Source organism: Carlito syrichta, unplaced genomic scaffold (assembly GCF_000164805.1).
Source record: "Carlito syrichta isolate Samal-C Ts95f unplaced genomic scaffold, Tarsius_syrichta-2.0.1 Scaffold113135, whole genome shotgun sequence".
In the NCBI taxonomy this organism is placed as follows: Eukaryota; Metazoa; Chordata; class Mammalia; order Primates; family Tarsiidae; genus Carlito; species Carlito syrichta.
Window position 1 is genome coordinate 164,558 of NW_007057231.1, and position 23,426 is coordinate 187,983.

Consider the following 23,426-nt stretch of genomic DNA (forward strand, 5'->3'; position numbering starts at 1 on the left):
TTAACTTTTGTTGTACTGGCATTATTTTTTAACACTTGTGCCTTCCCTGAATTTTTTTACAGAAAACTAACTGAAATAGGTGTATGTTTTTAAATTTTCCACAAGGTATTGGCATATGTAAAAGAAAATACATCAAGATTGGTGATCAAGATTGGTTGAGGCTGGGCTCAGTGGCTCAGTCTGTAATCCTAGCACTTTGGGAGGCCGAGGTGAGTGGATTGTCTGAGCCCGCGGGTTTGAGACCCACCTGGGCAACTTGGCGAGACCTCATCTCTACAATAAATAAAAAATTAGCTGGGCGTGGTAGCACGCGCCTGTAGTTGCAGCTACTTGGAAGGCTGAGGCGGAAGGATCGCCAGAGCCCAGCAGGTCGAGGCTGCGGTGACGGGGAGCGGCCACTGCACTCCAGTCTGGGTGACAGAGTGAGACTCCAATTAAAAAAAAAAAAGATTGGTTGAACAGAGTCCAACTAGTATAGTTAATAAAGTTTTATATTTCAATTAACTGTAAGTCCATGGGTAAAAAATAAAGGATAAATTTGTTATTTTATTTAATTTCATGTTATTTTATGTTACAGTTGAATTCTTACTCTGTTGCCCAGGCCGGAGTACAGGATCATGCTCACAGCTACTGTAGCCTTGACCTGCTGGCGTCAGGCAATTTTTCTGCTTCATCCTTCCAAGTAGCTGGAACTACAGGTACACACCACTGTGCCTGGTTAATTTTTTCATTTAGTATAGAGATGAGATCTCGCCAAGTTGCCCAAGCTGGTCTTGAACCCCTGGACTCAGGGAGTTCTCTTGCCAACACCTCCCAAAGTGCTGGGATTACAGGTGTGAACCGCCATGCCTAGCCTGTTAATTTATTTTAATTCATTTTATAGCAAGAGAAAGATTGATTTTGAAATTTTGCGTAAGTATTGCCATGAAATTTGGTATTAAAATATTCCATTAATGTGTGTCATATGTAATTTTTAGAAAAGTAATTTTTTAAAAGAATAATCATCTTCTTTCTCCAAAAGGTTTAATTTTTAGATATCCAGAAGATGACTATGAGTCATTTCCACTCTCAGAATCTGTACCTCTCTTCTGCCTTCCGATGGGAGCCACTATCGAGTGCTGGGATCCTCAAGCCAAATATCCACTTCCAGTTTTTTCAACTTTTGTCTTGACAGGTTCTTCAGCTGAAAAGGTATATTTTTGCCTCATTGAGTAAACTTGTTTTGTCCATACTTTTGTTTCGTAAATGACTAATACAAGTTTTGCTTGAATATCAGGATTATTTGTTCATGATACATTTTGGTTTGTATTTATATGGTAATACTCAAGATGAGACATCAACTTGAAAATTGGTATCAGGATACTTATACCTTTGGAGTTTCTATGGAGACAAATAGAAAGTCTCTCTGCAGAGACAGCCCCAAACCCAGGCCTCACAATGAGATTATAATGACAGTTAGAAGGTGCAAATACCATTGAAAGAATCAGTAGACACGGTAAAAAGCTGGAGTAGACCTTCAAAACATTGAGATGAGAGAATGACAGTAGAAAAAATGTTGTAAATTGAATACATAAAATAATTTAAGACCTAATGGAGAGGCTCAAAGTATCAAGGAAAGAACAGAATGTTTCGAAAAATGAATAGACAGATTAGAAAAAGAATCAAATGTTTAGAAATGAAAAATACAGTTCTTAAAAACTCAGTGAGTAATTTAGACAGCAGATAAGATATACCTGAAGGTGGAGTTAGTGGATTGGAAGATAGATTACCTTAAATGTGATACAGAAAAATGTAAAACATAAAAGGAGTTTAGAAATACAGAGGATAGCCTGGGCGCGATGACTCACGCCTGTAATCTCAGTACTTTGGGAGGTGGAGGCAGGACGCTTGTTTGAATCCAGGGGTTTGAGACCAGCCTGGGCAACATAGAGAGACCTTGTCTCTACCAAAGTCAGGGGGTGGGGTGGGGGTGGGGAGCAGGTAGCAGCAGATGGTCCACTAGATGTTTAATGGATTCCAGAGGAAGAGGCTAGAAAAGGAAAAGGGAATATTCTAAGAGCTAGAGGTCGGTTGAGAGTTTTCTAAGGTTGATGAAAAATTGAGTCTTCAGAGTAAAGATGCACTCTGAATCTGCTGCAGAAAAAAATAAACAACAGATGAATTACCTCTTTTCATAGCGTAGTGAAACCATGAAATACCAGATGGAAACAACCAGAGAGAAAAAGCATATTTATTGTCTTATATAAAACGAGAATAATGACATTAAATGAGATATTAAAATAAGAAAAGAAAAGGGAAAAATAAACTATTCAGAAATAAAAAGTAGACAACAGTATTTTTTTTTTTTGAGTTGGAGTCTCACTCTGTTGCCCAGACTGGAGTGCAGTGGCCGCTCCCGGCCACCGCAGCCTCGATCTGCTAGGCTCCAGCGATCTTTCCACCTTAGCCTTCCAAGTAGCTGGAACTACAGGCGTGTGCTACCACGCCCGACTAAGTTTTGATTTATTGTAGAGATGAGGTCTTGTCAAGTTGCGCAGGTGGGTCTCGAACCTGCGGGCTCAGGCAATCCACTCACCTCAGCCTCCCAAAACGCGAGATTACAGGCTAAAAATAGTAAAACTTGAAAACTTTTAAAGGAAATTTCTTAAGATAGGCAATTTTATTGAAAAAAAAATAGCCTAAAGTGATTTATGTGGATAAAACAAAATACATCTGTGACCTCATTCTACAGACTGCAAGTTTACAATCACTGCATTAAAAATAATATATATAATATATCCAGCTTGGTGTCTGGATCATGTAAATACTGAGTGAAGGTTAATACTATATTGGCTAGATTGCCTACAACTAAACTAACTTATTAGCTTAATCATCATGTGTAGTTTCTCTTTTTGAAAGTAATAAACATAACAAAAAATTTAAAGATATTCAAACGCATGAATTAACAAATTTACTTTGACCAGTAAAGAAAAGCAACATCTCACTGAGATGTGGGTACTGGGCAGTTTGCTAGGTTTATTCATTGGCTAGGGGATGATATCAACATTTAAGCATTCAGGTATGTGAAATTATTTTCGTGCTTTTGTCATATTGCATGTAAAAACTTTTAGATCGCTGGCCAGGTGTGGTGGCTCGTGCTTATAATCCCAGCACTTTGGGAGACTGAGGCAAGAGGATTGCTTGAGACCAGAAATTCGAGACCTGCCTACACAACATAGCGAGACCTTGTCTCTACAAAAAATTAAAAAAATTAGCTGAGGATGTTGGTGTGCCCTTGTAGTCCTAGCTGCTCAGGAGGCTGAAACAGGAGGATCACTTGAGCCCAGGAGTTCAAGGCTATGGTGAGCTGTGATCGTGCCACTGCACTCTACCTGGGCAGTAGAGCAAGACCCTGTATCAAAAAAAAAAACAAACAAAACAGGAAAAGCAACAACTTGAGATCCCTTGGAAACAACTGTGTCTGGGAATGTTGTATTTCTAAAGGCAAAGGTTAATGTGATATATGTATATAAAGAGTGTCTATATAGTTACAAGACTTACAACATACAAAAGTAAGACTTGATTTGTTGGGAGGAGGGGATGGGTATAATGATAGAAATGCTTCACAGAGGAAGTGCCATTTTATCAGTGTTTTGAAAAATGGACAGATCCCGGGAAGCATCAGAGTGTAACTAAAAGTAAAAAGGTGTAACATTATGAACATAGCATATATGTCTGGTACTGTTGGTAGCTCTGTATCGTTGAACAAAAACAACAGGTACTATGAGGAATTGAGACCCTGATGCCATTTACATGGACTGTGACATTTTACTTGTTATGGGGAACTTTTGAAGGATCAGATTATTATCTCTGAAGCAGTGTGTCTGCAGTGTGTTTTTTACTCAAATGCTTTCTCTTCTCACTGAGACCAGTTAGGGTTTAACTGCAGTGATGGCTTTGAAGTGTGGTAAGTGTACATGGAATTGAGAATGACTTCCAAGTTTCTGGCTTGGGGATTGGGTAGCATCACTGTGTGTGGTTAGGGATATTGGAAAACGTATGCAGATGATGAGTTCACGTTTGAAAGTACTGGTTTGTGAGGCATGTTGGCCATCCACATGAAGATTATTGAGTAGTCATTTGGAAACGGAGTCGAGTTCAGGAAAGAGGTCAGGTAGAAGAGAAGCATGAAGCTAGAAATGCCAATCTTTAAGTGATAGGCAGCATTATCGAATCTAGTATGGGAAAGAGAAAAGTAGCCAGAGAACAAAGAGAAATTTGTACTGTCAAATATAACAAAGGAGTAGAGAGCTTTAGGAGAGAGGAACGTTAGCTGTATCTTGTGTCAGGAAGAGAGAAAAAATACACAAGTAAGCAGTGGCCATCATGCTTGTAAACTTCAGCACTTTGGGAGGGCAAGGTGGAAGGATGGTTTGAGACCAGGATTTCGAGACCAGCCTGGGTAATATAGGGAGAACTTCGCTCTACAAAAAATAAAAAATTAGCTGGGCATGGTGACATGTGCCTGTAGTCCTAGCTAGCTACTTGGGAGGCTGAGGTAAGGGAATCACCTGAGCCCAGGAATTCAAGGCTATAGTGAGCTATGATTGCGCTCCAACCTGGTCAACAGAGTGAAACTCTCTCTTAACAAGAAATAATTAAGCACTGAAACTATTTCAGGAAGACATTGGAGACCTTGATTAAAATTGTTGTAGCTAGGCCAGGCATGGTGACTCACGCCTATGATCCCAGCACTTTGGGAGACTGAGGTGAGAGGATTGCTTGAGCTCACAGGTTCGAGATCAGCTGGGCAACTTGGTGAGACCTCATCTCTACAATAAATCAAAAAGTTAACTGGGCATGGTGGTGTGTGCCTGTAGTTCCAGCTACTTGGAAGGCTGAGGTAGAAGGATCTTCCAAGCACAGCAGGTTGAGGCTGCAGTGGCCGTGAGCTTGCCACTGCACTCCAGCCTGGGCAACAGAGTGAGACTCCAACTAAAAAGAAAATTGTTTTAGTGGAAAAGGAAGGTAGGTGTAGTGGATTGAGGTGATACATAAATAAATAAATAAATAAATAAATAAATAAAGGCATCCAGTATTGATGAACAAAGATGTCAGTAGACTAAGGCGCTTTTTTTTCTTGAGTTGGGGTCTTTCCTAGGCTGGTCTCACCCAGGCTGGAGTGCAGCGGCACAATCAGGGTTCACTGCAGCCTCAGCCTCCTTCAACCCCAGCCTCTCAAGTAGCTGGGACTGTAGGCACACAGCACCATGCTTGGTTAATTTTTTTTAAATTTTGGGGGCAGCAGAGTGAGACTCTGACTCAAGAATACATGCATACATACACACATACATAAGAAAATAAAAAATATTTTATAGAGGTGAGGTCTCATTATGTTGGCCAGACTGGTCTCAAACCTCTGGCTTCAAGCAGTCCACCCACCTTGGCCTCCCAGAATGATGGGATTACAGGCATGGACGGTGGCGCCCAACCTGATTGAATTATTATTCATTCCTTAAGAAGGAATGAAATTTGGATACGTGCTGCAACATGGATGAACCTTGAAAACTTCATACTAAATGAAAGATGTCAGATACAAAAGAACAACTATTGTATGATTCCATTTATAGGAGGTACCTAGAATAGGTAAATTCATAGACAGAAAGTACAATAGAACTTGCCAGGGCTTTGAAGTGGGGATGGGAGAATGGGAAGTTATTCTTTAAGGGAATACAGAGCTTTTGTTTGGGGTGATGAAAACGTTCTGGAAATGAGTAGTGATGATATTTATGTTTGCACCACATTGTGAATATAATTAAAACCACTGAGTTGTACAGTTAAAAATTGTTTGAGTGGTAAATGATATGTTAAGTATATTTTACCCCAATTAAAGAAAATCACACACACAAAACCAAGTCTGAGTTGAGTGAGGTTATCAGAATGTATTCTCTAGGGTAGGAACTAGGTAAAAGAATTTTACTATGTAGTTAAAAATGAAAGCCAGTTAGAAGAGGTTACTGTCCATTTTAATATAAGATGTATAATTGAATGTATAATTGCAGTGGAAAAAATCTAGATGCATTTATATCAAAATCTGGTTCTCTCTGGGGTAGAATTTTGGATGATAATTTTTTCTTTTTCTTTTTTGAGTTGGAGTCACACTCTATTGCCCGGGCTGGAGTGCAGTGGCACGCTCCTGGCCACCGCAGCCTTGACCTGCTGGACTCCGGCGATCCTTCCGCCTCAGCCTTCCAAATAGCTGGAACTACAGGCACATGCTACCACGCCTGGCTAAGTTTTTGATTTATTGTAGAGATGGGGTTTCGCCAAGTTGCCTAGGTGGGTCTCAAACCCGTGGGCTCAGGCAGTCCACTCACCTCAGTCTCCCAAAGTGTGGGATTACAGGCTGAGCCACTGAGCCCGGCTGATAATTTTTTCTTTTCTTTTTTTTTTGAGTTGGAGTCTCACTCAGTTGCCCAGACTGGAGTGCATTGGCACGCTCCCGGCCACTGCAGCCTCAACCTGCTGGGCTCCGGTGATCCTTCGCCTCAGCCTTCCAAGTAGCTGGAACTACAGGCGCGCACTACCACGCCCGGCTAATTTTTTTGATTTATTGTAGAGACGAGGTCTCGCCAAGTTGCCCAGGTGGGTCTTGAACTCGCGGGCTCAGGCAGTCCACTCGCCTTTGCCTCCCAAAGTGCTGGGATTACAGGCTGAGCCACCAAGCCTGGCCGATAATTTTTTCTTTTACAGTATCTGCATAGTATGTACTCCTAGCAAATAGTTCTTGTGTAATAAAAAAAGAGAGAGAGAAGGTAATTTTTAAAAACAAACTCAAATTTTGTAACAATTCTTTTACTCTGTAGGTATATGGAGCTGCCATCCAGTTTTATGAACCTTACTCTCGGGAGCTCCTAACAGAGAAACAACTTATGCAGCTGGGCCTGTTGACACCTGTGGAGAGAAAAATGGTCTCCAAATCCATCAATTCAAACAAATGCATCTGTTTACTCTCACACTGGCCTTTTTTTGAAGCTTTTAGGAAATTTCTTATGTTTATCTACAAACTTTCCGTGTCTGGACCACATCCTCTTCCCATTGAAAAGTATGTATGATTACAAAGACGTTGGGTGGAAAACTGGATATATAAATATACATTTTGTTGTTTGTCTAACCTTTAGCAGCAAAATTGAAAGGGAGCGTGAATCATATTCTCCCTTCTTTTTATCTGCTGCCTTCTTCACCTAAATCATTGACTGTGAACTTAAAATTGGATAGTGGTGGTAAGGGTTGCCAAATAACAATTTTTTTGAGAATTCAGCTGAAGAAGTAATTCACATAAATTGTATTGTGTGTGTGTTCTTCCTGTTCATTCTGTCTCTTTCTCTTTTTTTTGAGTCAGTGTGTCACTCTGTCATCTGGGCTTGAATAAGTGGCCATTACCTCCTGGGCTCACGTGATCCTTCTGCCTCAGCCTTCTGATAGCTGGCACCACAGGCATGTGCCACCATACCCTAGCTGAATTTTTGATATTTTGTAGAAAAGGTCTTGCTATGTTGCCTGGCTTTAAGCAGTCCTTTCAACTCGGCCTCCCAAAGTGTTTAGATTGCAGGTGTGAGTCATCACTCCAGGCTTGTAATTCCTTTTGTCATGGACATTTTTTTTTTAACTTTTAATTTTTTTATTATAAAGCTGTGGGGTACAATTCGGGGTTAGGTATACAAATGCTCATTATGCAGGTACCCTTGTTGATGGGAAATTTCAAAAAAAATTTTTTTTATTTTAAAGATGTGGGGTATAAATCTGGGTTAGGTATACAAATGTTCATTATGCAGGTACTCTTGTTGACGAGATGTGCCCTTCCTCTCCCATGGGAATCTTTTGTAAGCAAGAAAAATATATATGGAACTACTCTGTCTTTTTAAAACCATCTTTTCTGGTTTCTAGTGGCACAATGACTGTTGTTTATTATAGTATATAATTTATGTACTGTGCTAACAAACCAATAAGTGTCAAGAGCTTTCTGTAATGTATTAAAGTATTTGTAAACATAAATTTTTCTTGCAATTCCAGAAATTACACATTATAGCAGAACAAATACTAGTGAAACATGCTAGCATAGTGGATAAGGTGGGGGTAATGACCTGAAGGTTTTTAAATGGTGCTGCTAAAAAATAAACTTTAAAAAGCAAAATCCTGTGTATGGACTCATCACAATTTTGTATAGATATATGATTTCAACTTTGATTTTATATTCTAGAAATGCCAATTTAATGGTTTATAGTCCTGGTTTTAATTTTCAGCTGTCAGATTAATTTAAACTTTTTGAAGTAAAATTTAACATTAATGGCAAGTTAGCAACTTTTTGAAAAAATTCATGTTCCATGAATAGTTTTTGAAAATAAAATAAATGCTTATGATCATTTTTTTTCAGTTGAATTAATACTTTCAATTTTAGTGGCTTCTAAGAGTTCAGAACTTTGGAGAAACTTGATCACTATTTGCAGGTAGAGAAATGAAGTAGGTAGGTGGTTTGTACAAAGTTACATTAGAAATCTGGGATTAAATGCAATGTTGGTGTTAATTCATTATATCACATTTAGTTGCTCCCTGTAGTTGCACTGATAACCAGGACTATAAAAATTAGTGTCTTTCATAAAAACTGTTTTCAAAAATTTATTTATTTGTTTTATGTTTCATTTTTATTTTTTGAGTTAGAGTCTCACACTGTCACCTTGGTTGCAGTGCAGTGGCACACCGATGGCCACTGCGGCCTCGACCTGCTGGGCTCAGGTGATCTTTCTGCTTCAGCCTTCCAAGTAGTTGAAACTACAGACATGCACTACCATGCCAGGCTAATTTTTTGATTTATTGTAGAGATGCGGTCTCACCATGTTGCCCAGCCTGTTCTCAAACCTGTGGACTCAGGCTGTCCTCTCGCTTCCGCCTCCCAAAATACTGGGATTACAGATGTGAGCCACTGCATCCAGCTTTTCACATTAATTTTATTTAGTAATAATAGGGAATGTAAATGTAGACTTCGTATCAGGAAATGCATTGTGCATTTCCGAGTTTAATGGGCATGGATGCATTTATTTGTACTAAGCAAATTTATTTATTATACGTAAAGATAAATGGCCTTATCATATCTGGGATGATATATTTAAGATTTGTTAAAATCTATGATGCATTTTAGAAAAGTAATTATGATCTTTATTTCAAATTTTTTTCTAGGCACATTTCACATTTTATGCAAAACATCCCTTTTCCTTCACCACAAAGACCAAGAATCCTTGTACAGGTAATCAAAAAGGAGTGTGTGTTGCAGGGATAGCTCTCCGTATGTTCATTCAGTCATTGCAGAGAAGATTCTAGAGCCGTTTACCTCTGAGGTGGAGCAATATCATTCATAACATCCTTAAACTTCCTATATTTTATAGCTTTCCTGAACATCCTTTCTTACTGGATTTTGCAATTGAGTGTAACTATAATCCTTGGTTCCTGATGTTATCTTCATCGGTCCCTGCATGGCCTTTATGCAGCTAATTTTAATAACGTAAAACCCAGAATTATGTAATGAGTATGTTCTCAATATCAGAATATCTAATGGTTATTAAATAGGAAATTGAGCTATAGTTGGAGGGGGTAAATTTTTTATTTTTTGGAGTTGGGGTCTCTTTTCCCTCGGCTGGAGTGTGGTGGCAAGATGACGGCTCACTGCAGCCTTGAACTCCTGGGCTCAGGTGATGTAACTTGAACAGTCTACAATAGTGCTTTTTAAACTGTGCTAAAGAACCAGTTTCTGTTTATTTCCAGTAAGTAGCAAGCCCCAGTAGGTGTCCATATGTAGCTTGCCATATGAGGTCAGTATAGATACGAACAGGTCTGTTCCCTGTCAATGGAAATGATTCCACTGGTCATATGTGGGGTGTGGGAGTACAGTCAGACTGTCTAAGAGTTGCTTAATGTTTTGCTTTCCATTTATATATTCTCTCTTCATGGACCATAATGGTTTACATACCAACATTTTGAGTAGCACTGGTCTCTAGAGGCAAACTATTAAAATTTTAAAAAATACATTCTCAATATTATATGTAGTAGGATTAAGTCGGATATTGTAGATCCTAAATGTATTTCAGTTAATCAAGTATTAATATGTGCCAAGCAACTGCAAAATGTTTACTAGTCTGCTGAGTAAATAATTTGGAGACTTTTATCTTATTTTTGTTTCTATTTTTGAATCAGGTTCTCACTCTGCCACCCAGGTTGGAGTGCAGTGACATGAACACGGCTCACAGCAGCCTGGACCTCCTGGGCTCAAGCAGTCCTTCCCCCTCAGCCTCCTAAGTAGCTGGAACTACCGGCACATGCCACCACATCCAGCTAATTTTTTCTTTTTTTTTATAGAGGTGAGGTCTCACTATTTTGCCCAGGCTGGTCTCGAACTCCAAGACTTAAGCAGTCCTCCTGCCTCAGGCTCCCAAACTGCTGGGGTTACAGGCGTGAGCTACCGCACCCAGCTTTGAAGCTTTCAAAATGCAGTTATTTTATAATTTTTGAATAACAATTATTGTGACCATTTAACTCAATCAGAAGTCAGCCAAATTAGCCATTTAGTTAAAAAACTAGTGTAATACCTCTGAGTAAATGTAGCTTTCATTATTTTAGCACATGTTTCAGAAAGTGTGTCTGTCTGAATATTAAACTATTTTGCATTTTACCCTAGATCCAAATATTTAGATTTCAAAAGTGTTTTGGTTAATTTATTTATTTTTCTTTTTTTAAAGCTGTCAGTCCATGATGCATTAATATTATCACAGCCAGTTTCTACACCTTTGCCACTAAGGTAATTTACTGGTATTTAGAATTATATGTTTATTCACTTGGAGCAGAATGCTTTAAAATATTTTAGGGGTTTGAATAATAAAGTTAAGTGTTATTTTACAAACTAGATAGAGATAGCCTTAATGTTTCTAACCGTGATAGCTGGATCAGTAGTGGGGGCTGTTTTACAAATGTATGCACTATTTGAGTTGCAAGATTAGATATAGGGAATACTTCCCTTGTCTTCTCATCTCTCCTTCCTATATCTAGTTTATAACTAAGTGTTCAAGATGAACTGGTTTTAACCTCCTAAATGTCTTGAATCCATTTACTTCTCTTCATCCGCATCAGTTGTCCAGACTAGAGTGATTTCTTGCCTGGGACTTCATTATTAAGCTCTTAGTTGGTACCTTTTTTCTAGTCTTCCTTGACTTTTTTATCCACCCTGCAGCCATGTGCCTTTTTGAAAGTGCAAATATAATTGTGGCATTTCGATTTTAGCTCAATCTCTTGCTATTTTCACCTTATCCCCTACTGTGCTTTAGTCAGAATAGATTTATTTCAGTTTCTTGAATACAATAGATTTTTCTTGCCCCAAGGCTCTTGTGTACATTGTCTCCCTCCCCTTCACTCCCACCCTTACCTTCATTCCTTTGAGATTAGCTCAAATGGTTGTTTTTTCAGGAAAGTCTTTCTCCATAAATGCCCCTTTGTTACCAGAGAATAAATTTAAATCACCCTGTTATACTGTTTCATTAAATTGCTGCTTTTCAGTAATAACTAAGTCAAGACTTGAAATTAACACTGGATTCTCAATCTATTAATACTTAGGAAATAATAAACAAATCTTAGCATATTTTAGCAATATTATTCACAGCGATCTCTTTTTCTTTTTCTTTAGTGGAGCCAACTTTAGCACCTTGCTAATGAATCTGGGTCCTGAGAATTGTGCCACACTGCTACTCTTCGTTTTACTTGAGAGTAAAATTCTGCTGCATTCTCTTAGGCCTGCTGTGTTGACAGGGGTAGCTGAAGCTGTTGTAGCTGTAAGTATAGAATTCTTTTTTTAGTACAGAATTACTGACAGATGATTTTTCCTCTGAAGGGAAATTTCCTTCCCCAAAAAAAGCAACTTTGAAAATTACCAGCTCAGTAACAGTTTAACATTATATAATCTGGTGGCAGAGAGAAATAGGAAGTATAAAGAAAACAAAGGTGACTTCTATTTGAGAAAAAAATCTCAATTTCTGTTTTGTCATATTTTAAAGTTCTCAAGAGAGTAAAAATGATATGATTACATAATAAAACTTATGAATGAGCCGGGCTCGGTGGCTCAGCCTGTAATCCCACGCCTTTGGGAGGCTGAGGTGAGTGGATTGCCTGAGCCCGTGGGTTCGAGACCCGCCTGGGCAGCAAGACCTCATCTCTACAATAAATCAAAAAATCAGCCGGGCGTGGTAGCGCATGCCTGTAATTCCGACTACTTGGAAGGCTGAGGCGGAAGGATCGCCAGAGCCCAGCAGGTCGAGGCTGCGGTGGCCGGGAGCGGCCACTGCACTCCAGTCTGGGTGACACAGTGAGACTCCAACTCAAAAAAACAAACAAACAAACAAACAAAAAACTTATGAATGAAGCTGATTGTCTTGGATGAGAGGCTCTGGGCAGTTGCACCTGCTTGTCATTAAGCAAATGAGTTACACAGTTAATATCTCTCCCCCCCCCCTTCTTTTCGTCACTGTGAAGCAAGAATATATAGGAAATTCCAAGTGATTATGAAATAAGACGATATACAAAGGCTTAGCACTTGTGTAAAGCATAAATAAAAATTAAGTCACCCCCTGCTTAAAACCTTTTGATGGCTTCCCATTGCACTTAGAAAGAAGTCTGATCATGTAGAGCTTTGTAGAATTGGTGTAGGACTTTGGATGTTCCACTTTTCCATTCCAGGCTCCCATTAGTTGTTTAAAATAGTTGACGCTCCTCTCTTCCCTTCTCCATTTGGAGATTCTAAGTCTTTTGAAAGCAAGGACCTAGTCTCTTGTTTACCCCAGTATTCTTAGCACTTGTGACTATAACCTAGCATAGAGTAGGCCCTCAGGAAATACTTGTTAAAACAGAAAATGGAGTGTGACTCTGAGATGTTAACCTGGTCAGAGAAATGCTGTTAGGGCTGAAAACAGTCATAACCATAGATGGTTTATTGGACGATCTTCATTAAGCATCACTTTTCCAAGTCTCCTCAGTTGCAAGTAAAAGCAAAAGTTGTTACAATAGGAAATTATTTCTTGGTGAACTGACCAGTTTTAAAAAGTTTCTTTCTAAAGCATTAGTGTTTATTGATGCCCCTTTGTCAGAATCTTTGTGATCTAGTCTCCTGATTGATTCCAGCTGTACAGTGCAAGAGCAGCTGGAAAAAATGCAGTGTAGAATTAGTAGTCTTATGAAATTGCCAGAGTATATGAGGTTTATGTAACTGATGTTGGAGAGCTGCCTGAATTGCATGTAAAACCATTAATAATCAGCATTTGGTGGTTAAGCCAGTTGCCATTTGAAGAAGAGAAAACTGAAAAGGGTGGTGACAGGACACATGCTTCAAAGGAGAATGATTTGAATATCAAAGAATTAATGGAGGCCCATAGCAAAGATTGATGAAACCTATAAGTTCTATATAAAAAATGACCCTCTTGTGTTGCAAAAGTCAAAAGTGAAGAGAAGGATGTCATGTTTTGCTGTCACATCGTTTTTTTCTAAGGTTTCGTAGACAGTTGCAGGTGTTGAATAGAAGATACCTTTCCCTCAAGAAAATCTGAAGCCCTAGTTAGGTCTTGTGTAAGTGGCTCTGCCCCTCAACTATCAGATCTCTTTTCTGCTGCTCTTCCTCTTGCTCGGTTCTGTAGCCACTCCGGCCTCCTTGCTGCCTACCCCTGGGGCATGTTAGGCAGTCCTGGTGCCTTAAGACCCTTGCCCTCGCTCTTCCTTCTCTTTGAAGCCCTCTTCTCCTAGCTAGCGGCCTTTCTTCATTAAGCCGATTCTGTTGGTCCTAGTAACAGCTTGCTTTTGCTTTCTCCTGTTCTGAATTCTAATATCCTTCCCTTGGCTTTACTTTTTCTTTTTCTACAGAGCACTTATTACTTCCTGACATACAGGTTGAATATCCCTTCTTTGAAATACTTAGGACCAAAAGTGTTTTGGATTTAAGATTTTTTAAAATTTTGGAATCTTTGCAGAAGGCACATGGGTTAAACATCCCTAATCCAAAAATCTGAAATCCTAAATGTTCCCATGAGCATTTTTTGTGTCATGCTGGTGCTCAAAAAGTTTTGGACTTTGAGATTAGATTTACTCAACTTAAAGTACATATTTTATTACGTCTATTGTTTATTTTCTATCTTTTTCCTATAAGACCAGATGTTGGGAAACTGTGGTAGAATCCTGCCTGCCACTTGTTTCTGTAAATTAAGTTTTACTGGAACACAGGCCACTTATTTATATATTGCCTATGACTGCTTTCATATATGACAGCAGAGTTAAGTAGTTGTAACAGAGACAACATGGTTTTCAAGGCCTAAAAGATTTACTATCTCTTACAGAAAAAGTTTGCTGACTCTTATCCTAGACTACAAACCTCATGAGGGCAGAGATCTTTATTTCATTCATTGTATGGTCCCATCATGTAGAACAGTGATTGGCGTATAGTAGATGTTCAAATATTAAGTAAATAATTGAAGACAAAATCTCAAACCTGAATAACCATCTGTATAACTGGAAGAGGTAGTAAGTGCTATAGGAATTTCTTTGGGGTAAGTGATGATGGATAGGGGTAAGAATTGAACTAGGCCTTGAAAAATAGTAAGGATTTTTATAATAGAAGAAAAAAGTTATCAGTGATTAAAATTTTAGCATTACTTAGCTGATTGTTTGAAATGTTTTAATGTATTTTTTATACTTATCAAAAACTTGTTCTTTAAAAAAATATATGCGATACAATTAAAGTAAAGCTTTGTAAAGGGAAACTGGTAAAGATTCTTTAGAAAGGTTTTATATTGACTATATTTTTAAGATGTTAATCCTCATAGAAGTTGGATAATTTATATGCTTATTTGAACAATTAGGAATTTTTGTTGTTGAGATCTTCAGTTAACTATTTAGCATTCCCAAGAGAATCGTTAGTTTTGCTAAAATCCTGATGCTCTTAGTTGAATTTTGATCCAAGGTCATTTTGAGAACTAATGGATACATGAAATGCATAAGAGTTAGAGATCATAAGTTTGTTTTGTGACATTTTTGGCAATTTTATCTCTCTGCTTTGACTCCATAAAATGGGAATATGGATTTTGTGTGGACACTAGAAGAATTAACATACAAAGAGCTGTTAGTATTTTTATTGTACGTATGATCATTACCATGCTTGAAAATTTCAGTCACATTGGTTTATAGTATTGCTTAGTAATATTTTGTAGTTACTTAGTTTTTGGAATGAAGCTTAAAATTAAAAAAAAAACCAAAAACCAGTAGACGTAACTGCTTTTCAGTGGTCCCTTTTCAGTAGTATTCGTTAATTATATAATCTTTACTGCAAATTTAAAATTTGGTTAATTTTTTAAAACTTTTTTCCCAGATGATCTTTCCATTTCAGTGGCAATGCCCATATATTCCCCTTTGTCCTCTTTCACTGGCTGCGGTGCTTAGTGCACCTTTTCCATTTATAGTTGGAGTTGACTCAAGGTATTTTGATCTTCATGACCCACCACAGGATGTTGTTTGCATTGACTTGGATACGAACATGTTATATATGTAAGTTGATTCATTTTATATTATCTCCCATTTATATTTTTGCCATATGTAGTTACAGCTCTTTGAAAGCATGTAGAAATATGCGACTTTTGATAGTTATTAGTCAACCTTCACTTAAAAAAGCAGCAATTCTCAGCTAGGACAGGTTTCAGAATCTGGGAAAGCTGTGTGATTTGACAAAAAAAAAACCCACATGCTCAATATTAGACTAGTTTATATTTGGGTAATAATGTTAACAGCAGGAGATATGTTTATCAAAAGAAAATATGAGTTTCAAAAGAAATGATTACACATTGCTTTCAGAGCTCAAGGAGTGATATACTTTCTAGGGTGAATTCAAAATTTTATGTAAGTAAAATGGATTTATCCACTGAAATAAAGTTTATTCACAATATAGGGTGTTAGTACACTGTTTTCTTCATTGTCAGGATTTGAATTTTATAAGGATCTAATCTTTACTGAATAGAAATTGTTATTAAAAATCAGTCATAGTTTGTGTTTGCTGGACGTGATAGTTAAGTATAGCAGTGGTATAGCTGAGGGTTCAGAGAGTAGCAGACCACGTTAATAAAAGTAGTTATGGGTGGATGCTTAATAATGACCACCTTGTTCCCCCACAAAGTGGGAGAGGGCAGCAGATACTAAAAATTCTCTGTTAATTCCAAACTTCCAGGTGCTGGAGGACTTTTATTCTTTCCTTTTTTGAGATTGGCAGAAAATGAATAAAGAAAAATTTAGGGTGAGGCTTAAATTGTCCCAGCAGTAGAATTGGTTGAGAAAATATCTGTACATTAACCAGAGGAATAACTTAAGGAAAAGAAAAATATTTGCTATAACTTAAAATACAATTTTGAAATGAATCTACCATTGTATTTTGAAACTATATAGCTGTAGTAGTTCTTTACTATGTATATTTAGATTTACTTAACAGCCTGGAAGTAATGAAACATTTGCATGAATTAAATTTTTTTAGTAGCACACATTTTTGTTGTCTATAAACTCTTCTTCCTGAAAACAATTCTTTCTTTCTTCTTTTTTTTTTTTTTTTCTGAGTCAGAGGCTCATTCTGTTGCCCAGGCTTGAGTGCAGTCATACACTCAGGCCACCACAGCCTTGACCTTCTGACTTAGCCTTCCAAGTAGCTGGGACTACAGACGTGCCACCACGCCCTGCTAATTTTGTGATTTATTGTAGAGACAAGGTCTCGCCAAGTTGCCCAGGTTGGTTTCGAACCCTTGGGCTCAGGCACTCCTCCTACCTCAGCCTCCCAAAGTGCTGGGATTTATAGGTGTGAGCTATTGCACCCAGCCCAAAAAGCAATTATTTCAGGAATGTATTCAGTGTGGTGATTTTAGAGATGATTATTTATTAAGCTGTAACTGAGATTTTTACTTTATTTACTATTCTGAATAAAATAATATTATGGAAATTCTCGATATTGCCCAGTTTTGAATAACGACTGATTTTTTTGTTGTTGTTTTTGCGTCGGGGTCTTAATCTGTCACTCAGGCTGCTCACTGCATCCCTAACTTCCTAGGCTCTGGTAATTCTTCCACCTCAGCCTCCTGAGTAGCTGGGATCACAGGTGTGCGTCACCTGGCTAATTAAAAAAAATTCTTTTTAGAGATGAGGTCTAGACATGTTGCTCATGCTGTTCTTGAACTCCTGAGCTCAAGTGATTCTCCCACCTCAGCCTTTCAAAGTACTGGATTTGTCAAAGATGAGTTTGTTGAGAGACCGAGTTTTTGCTTCTGGAATCTCAGTCCTATTCCACTGGTCTGTGTGTCTGTTCTTGTACCAGTACCAGACTGTTTGGCTACTGTAGCCTTGTAGTTAAGTTTAAAGCCTGGAAGTGTGGTACCTCCCACTTTGTTCCTTTTCCTAAGAATTGTTTTGGCTATTTGTGCTCCTTTTTGGTTTCCGTATGAATTTCTGTATTGTTGTTTCCAGGTCTGAGAAAAATGATGTTGATAATTTGTTAGGTATTGCATTGACTCTGAGATTGCCTTAGGTAGAAAGAACATCTTGACAATATTGATTCTTCTGATTCATGAGTATGGAATGTTTTTCCATTTGTTTGTGTCATCTTTGACTTCTTCGAGTGGCATTTTGTAGTCTTTGTTGTAAACATCTTTCACTTCACTGGTTAGGTGGATGTCAAGGTATTTCTTTTTTTTTTTTTTGGTGGCTATTGTGAATGGGATTGTGCTTTTTATTTGGTTCTCTGTCTGCTTGTAGCTTGTTTATAGAACTACAACTGTGTTTATCTTTTGTGCATTGATTTTTGTACCCTAAGACTTTACCAACGTCGATTGTTAATATGAGGAGGCTTTTGACAGACTTCTTAGGGTTTTCAAGATGCAGAATCATATCGTCTGCAAAGATGGATAGCCTAACTTCCTCTTTCCTATTTGAATATCCCTGATTTCCTTCTCTTGCCTGATTGCTCTAAGGAGACCATATTTAGCAAATGGTGCCGGGAAAACTGGCTGACCACATACAGAAGAATGAAACTGGACCCCTATCTATCACCATAAAAAAATAAACTCTAAATGGATCAAGACCTAAATGTGAAACCTCAAACTAAGAATCCTAGAAGAAAATATAGGAAACACTCTTATGTACATCAGAGTAGGCAATGAATTCTTGATCAAGTCACCAAAAGTGAATGCCATAAAAGCTAAGATAGACAAGTGGGACCTCATCAAACTAAAAAGCTTTAGCAAAAGAAAGCATTAGGAAAGTAAAGAGACAACCCACATAACAGGAGAAAATATTTGCAAGTTATGCATCTAACAAAGGCCTAACATCCAGAATCTGCAAGGAACTCAAAAGAGGTGAAAGGAAAAAAAATAACTTAAAAAGTGAGCAAATGACAGGAGTGGTGGCTCACGCCTGTCATCCCAGCACTTTGGGAGGTGGAGGTAAGAGGATTGCCTGATCCCAGGGTTCAAGACCAGCCTAGGCAACTTGGCGAGACCTCGTCTCTACAATACATAAAAAAATTAGCCAGGCACGGTGGTTTGTGCCTGTAGTTCCAGTTACTTGGGAGGCTGAGGCAGAAGGATCGCTGGAGCCCAGCAGGTCGAGGCTGCCGTGGATTTAAGTGTGCCACTGCACTCCAGCCTGGGCAACAGAGTGAGACGCCAACTCAAAAAAAAAAAAAAAAAAAAAAGGGGGCAAAGGACTTGAACAGATGCTTCTCAAAAGAAGAAATGCAAGTAGCCAACAGACACATGAAAAAATGCTCAGTCTCACTAATCATCAGAGAAATGCAAATCAAAACTACAATGAGATACCACCTAACTCCAGTAAGGATGGCCATCATTAATAAATCAAAAAACAACAGATGTTGACATGGGTGCAGAGAAGAGGGAACATTTCTACACTGTTGGTGGGAGTGCAAGTCAGTTCAGCCTCTATGGAAAGTAGTGTGGTGATTCCTAGAAGGACTAAAAATTGACCTTCCATAAAATCCAGCAGTCCCTCTCCTGGGAATATAGCCAGAGGAACATAAATGGTTCTACCAAAAAAGACACTTGCATACATATGTTTATAGCCACACTATTTACAATAGCAAAAACATGGAACCAAACCTACTGCCCATTGATAGTGGACTAGATAAAGAAAATGTGGTACATGTATGGTGGAGTATTATGCAGCCATAAGTAAGAACAAAATCATGGACTTTGTAGCAAACTGGATGAAGTTGGAGACCGTACTTAGTGATCTATCACAGAAACAAAGAAGTGAATACCTCATGCTCTCACTTATAAGTGGGACCTGAACATTAATCACATTAGCACAAAGGAGAGATCAGCAGTTGCTGGGCTCTGCCAGGGGAGGGAGGGAAGGAGGGAGTGGGGAGGCACATAATAACACAAAAGTACCTGGTCCTTTACTAGGGCCAGCTCACTTTACCTGCATGCAGCCTACTTGTGTAGTTAATCCTTACTTGTACTCTACATCTCTATAATAAAATAAAAAAATTTTTTAAAAAGTTCTGGGATTACAGGCATGAGCCACCAAGCCTGGTGGTTTTGAGTAACTTCTGTAAAATTTCTTCTCTCTTTTTTTTTTTTGAGTTGGAATCTCACTTTGTTGTCCAAGCTGGAGTGCAGTGGCACCCTCCTGGCCACCACAGTCTTGACCTGCTGGGCTCAGGCGATCCTTCCACCACAGCCTTCCAAGTCGCTGGAACTATAGGCATGTGCCACCATGCCTGGCTGACTTTTTGATTTGTTGTAGAGACAAGATCTCCCCATGTTGCTCAGGCTGGTCTTGAACCCCGGAGCTCAGGCAATCCTCTCGCCTCTGGCTCCTAAAGTGCTGGGATTACAGGTGCGCCCGGCCTACCACAATCTTTTAAAGAAATAAAATATTATCAATAAATTTGAATCCCTGGATAGTCCTCTACAACCGTATCCTGTTCCTATCTTCCAGAGGTAACCATTACCTTGGGTTTGGTGTTTATAGTTTCCATGTGTTTTAGAAACTTTTATTATATATGTATTAGTCTAAATGAAATTTTATTTGGCATATGTAAATAATTTTTCTATATATTCATATAGAATATATGTGAATTGCTTTTTTTGCTCAACATTGTGAAGTTCATCCATTGATACAAGTCGTTCTGATTAATTTTCTGTGGTCATTAGTGTTGATGGACTTTTAGGTTATATGTAGATCTTTACAATTCTGTACAAGGCTGTTCTGATCATTATTGTACATATTTCTTTGAGTACCTGGGCAAGAATTCTTCTGAAACATATACCTCTAAGCACTATTGGTGGTTGATAGGGATGGGCAATTTTGATTTAATAGCTAATAATACCAAATTACTCTCCCAAGTTTGCTTCCTCTTCAGTAACAGATAAGAGTTCTCTATGTTTCATATTCTTGACAACACTTGTGGTCAGACTTTTAAATTTTGTACTACTTTGATGGTAATGGTATCTCACTATGGCTTTAATTCACATTTCCCTTGTTAGTAGCAAATTGAGCATTTTCATTTCTTTTTGTCCTTCGATTTTCTTCTCTCCTGAATTTGATGTTCCTTTTTGTGGTGCATTTTCTTGTTGGATTGTCATTTTCTTTTGATTTGTAGAAATTATGCACATAATCTAGAATTAATTCTTGGTCTGTTATTTGCATAGCAGATAGCTTCTCATTGTGACATTTCATTTCATTCCAGTTGTAGTATCTATTTTTTTTTTTTGAGTCGGAGTCTCCCGGCCACTGCAGCCTCCACTTGCTGGGCTCCAGCGATCCTTCTGCCTCAGCCTTCCAAGTAGCTGGAACTACAGGTGCACGCTACCACGCCTGGCTAATTTTTGATTTATTGTAGAGATGAGGTCTCGCCAAGTTGCCCAGGCGGGTCTCGAACCCGTGGGATCAGGCAGTCCACTCACCTCAGCCTCCCAAAGTGCTGGGATTACAGGCTGAGCCACCAAGCCCGGCTCAGTTGTGGTATCTATTGATGAACAGAAGCTTGTTTTAATTTATTAGATTTAACAATTTCTCTTTATGGATTACTGTTTTTGATTCTTACATATGAGATCCTTTGCCTTGAGTCCATGAAATACTATCCTGGTTATTCTTTTTTTTGAGTTGTAGTCTCACTCTGTTGCCCAGGCTGGAATGCAGTGGCACGCTCCCAGCCACCTCAGCCTTGACCTGCTGGGTTCAGGTGATCCTTCGCCTCAGCCTTCCAAGTAGCTGTAACTACAGGCACACCTGGCTAATTTTTTGATTTATTGTAGAGACGAGGTCTCACCAAGTTGCCCAGGCTGGTCTTAAACCCTGGGACTCAGGAAATTCTCTCGCCTCAGCCTCCCAAAGTGCTGGGGTTATAGGCTTGAGCCACTGCACCTGCCCTGGCTATTCTTAAAGTTGTAAGGTTTTGCCTTTCTCATTTAGTTCTTTCATTTAAATAAACTGATGTGTATGATGTGACATAGAGATGACTTTTTAAAAAAAAATGTAACAATTGTCATATAGGCTGCTTATTGAATAGTCGATTTATCTGGTCTTCAGTGTTAAACTTTACATATTCATTTCTATATTTATGCTGATATGCATTTGGGCTTGTTATTCTGTTTCTTTGGCCTGTAGACTCTTACCAATATTACACTATCTTAATAACTGTAACATTAATTTATCTACAACATCAATAAATCTTGAGAACATTATGTTAGAAGACAGTATGCTATATGGTTCCATTTATATGAAATGTCCTAAATAGGCAAATCTCTGGAGGCAGAAAGTATAGATTAGTGGTTGTCTTGGGGTGGGGAAGATGGGAGTATTGGGAACTGAGAGGGTACGGGATTTCTTTCTGAGGTGATGAAAATATTCTAAAATTAATTGTGTTGATGGTTATACAATTTTGTGACTATAATAAAAACCATTAAATTGCCCACTTCAAATGGATGAATTGTATTGCATGTGAATTATACCTCAATAAAGCTGTTAAGAATGAGTCTTGGTATGAGATAACAAGTCACTTTACTTCTGTTTTGACTCACACCGTAATCCCAGCACTTTGGGAGGTCGAGGTAGGAGGATCCCTTGAGCCACGGAGGTCAAGACTGCAGTGAACGGGGATCATACCACTGCACTTCAGTCTGGGTGACAGTTGAGATCGTGTTTAAAGATTTTTTTTTCTTTTGACCATATTTGGTCTTTGGCTTTCCCATATAAATTTTAATATCATCTTGTTAAGTTTATATGTTGTGATTTTTGGCTAGAATTCTTTTGAATTTTTAGATTTCATTTGGAGGCAAATGACATCTTTTTGTGACAGTAAGTCTCCCTGTCCATGAATGTGGTATTGCACTACATTGATCTTTTAAAGTTTTTCAATACACTTTATTTTCTCCAGAAAGATCATGCATATCTTTTACTGAACTTATTCATTCCTAAGTACATTATGGTATTTTTACTAACATTCCTAAGTACTGTAAATGGTATTTTTACTAACATCTCCTACTTGTTAGTTGCTGAGCTATAGACATGTAGATTTTATATAGTAGTCTTATGTCTAGCAACCTAATTGAATTATCTTAATTTGTCTGTAGATTCTTTTCAGTCTTCTGCCTATAGGCAATTGCATCATCTACAAAAGTTTTTATCTTAATTCTCTGGCTAGGATTGCTAGTGTAATGTTGACTAGAAGTAGTGATAGTAATGTCTTGTTTCTACTTTTAACGGGAATGCTTTGAGCAGTTAATTGTTAAGTATGATTATTGTTTTATAGAAGGGATGACATCTGGCTCAAGGCCTGTTTTTTTAAAAAAAAGTTTTATTGCAATACAACCACATTTATTTATTTACATATGATCCATGGCTACTTTCATGACACCAACAGCAATTTGAATAGTTGTGACAGAGACTGGATCATCCTCAAAGCCTGAAATATTTACTATCTGGCCCTTGTAGTAAAAGTTTGCCAACCCCTACTCTAGGGTTTTGATTGCTTAATAATAAATTTAGGGATTTACCTTATTCTTCTACAGCATTAAGAATTTTTGTAGTCAGGCGTGGTGGGTCATGCCTGTATTACCAGCACTTTGGGAGGCAGAAGCGAGAGGATTGCCTGAGCCCATGGGTTCGAGACCAGTCTGAGCAGCATGGTGAGACCTTGACTCTACAATAAATAAAAAAATTAGCCGAGTGTGGTTGTGCACGTCTGTAGTTTCAGCTACTTGGAAGACTGAAGTGGAAGGATTGCACGAACCCAGCATGTCAAGGCTGCGGTGGCCGTGAGTGTGCCACTGCACTCCAGCCTGGGCGACAGAGTGAGATTCCTACTCAAAAAAAAAAAAAAA

General features: G+C 38.4%; 1 protein-coding gene across 2 annotated transcripts in view; it reads left to right on the forward strand.

The window, feature by feature from the left end:
- Positions 1-23,426, forward strand: part of DENND4C (DENN domain containing 4C) — a 98,364-nt gene that overhangs the window by 15,756 nt on the left and 59,182 nt on the right. For both annotated transcript variants that reach the window (XM_008071288.2, XM_021718864.1), the window contains exons 4-9: positions 1,022-1,191; positions 6,846-7,084; positions 9,214-9,280; positions 10,767-10,825; positions 11,705-11,849; positions 15,422-15,597. In XM_008071288.2, the coding sequence (XP_008069479.1) occupies positions 1,022-1,191; positions 6,846-7,084; positions 9,214-9,280; positions 10,767-10,825; positions 11,705-11,849; positions 15,422-15,597 (856 nt within the window). The remainder of the gene's footprint in view (positions 1-1,021; positions 1,192-6,845; positions 7,085-9,213; positions 9,281-10,766; positions 10,826-11,704; positions 11,850-15,421; positions 15,598-23,426) is intronic.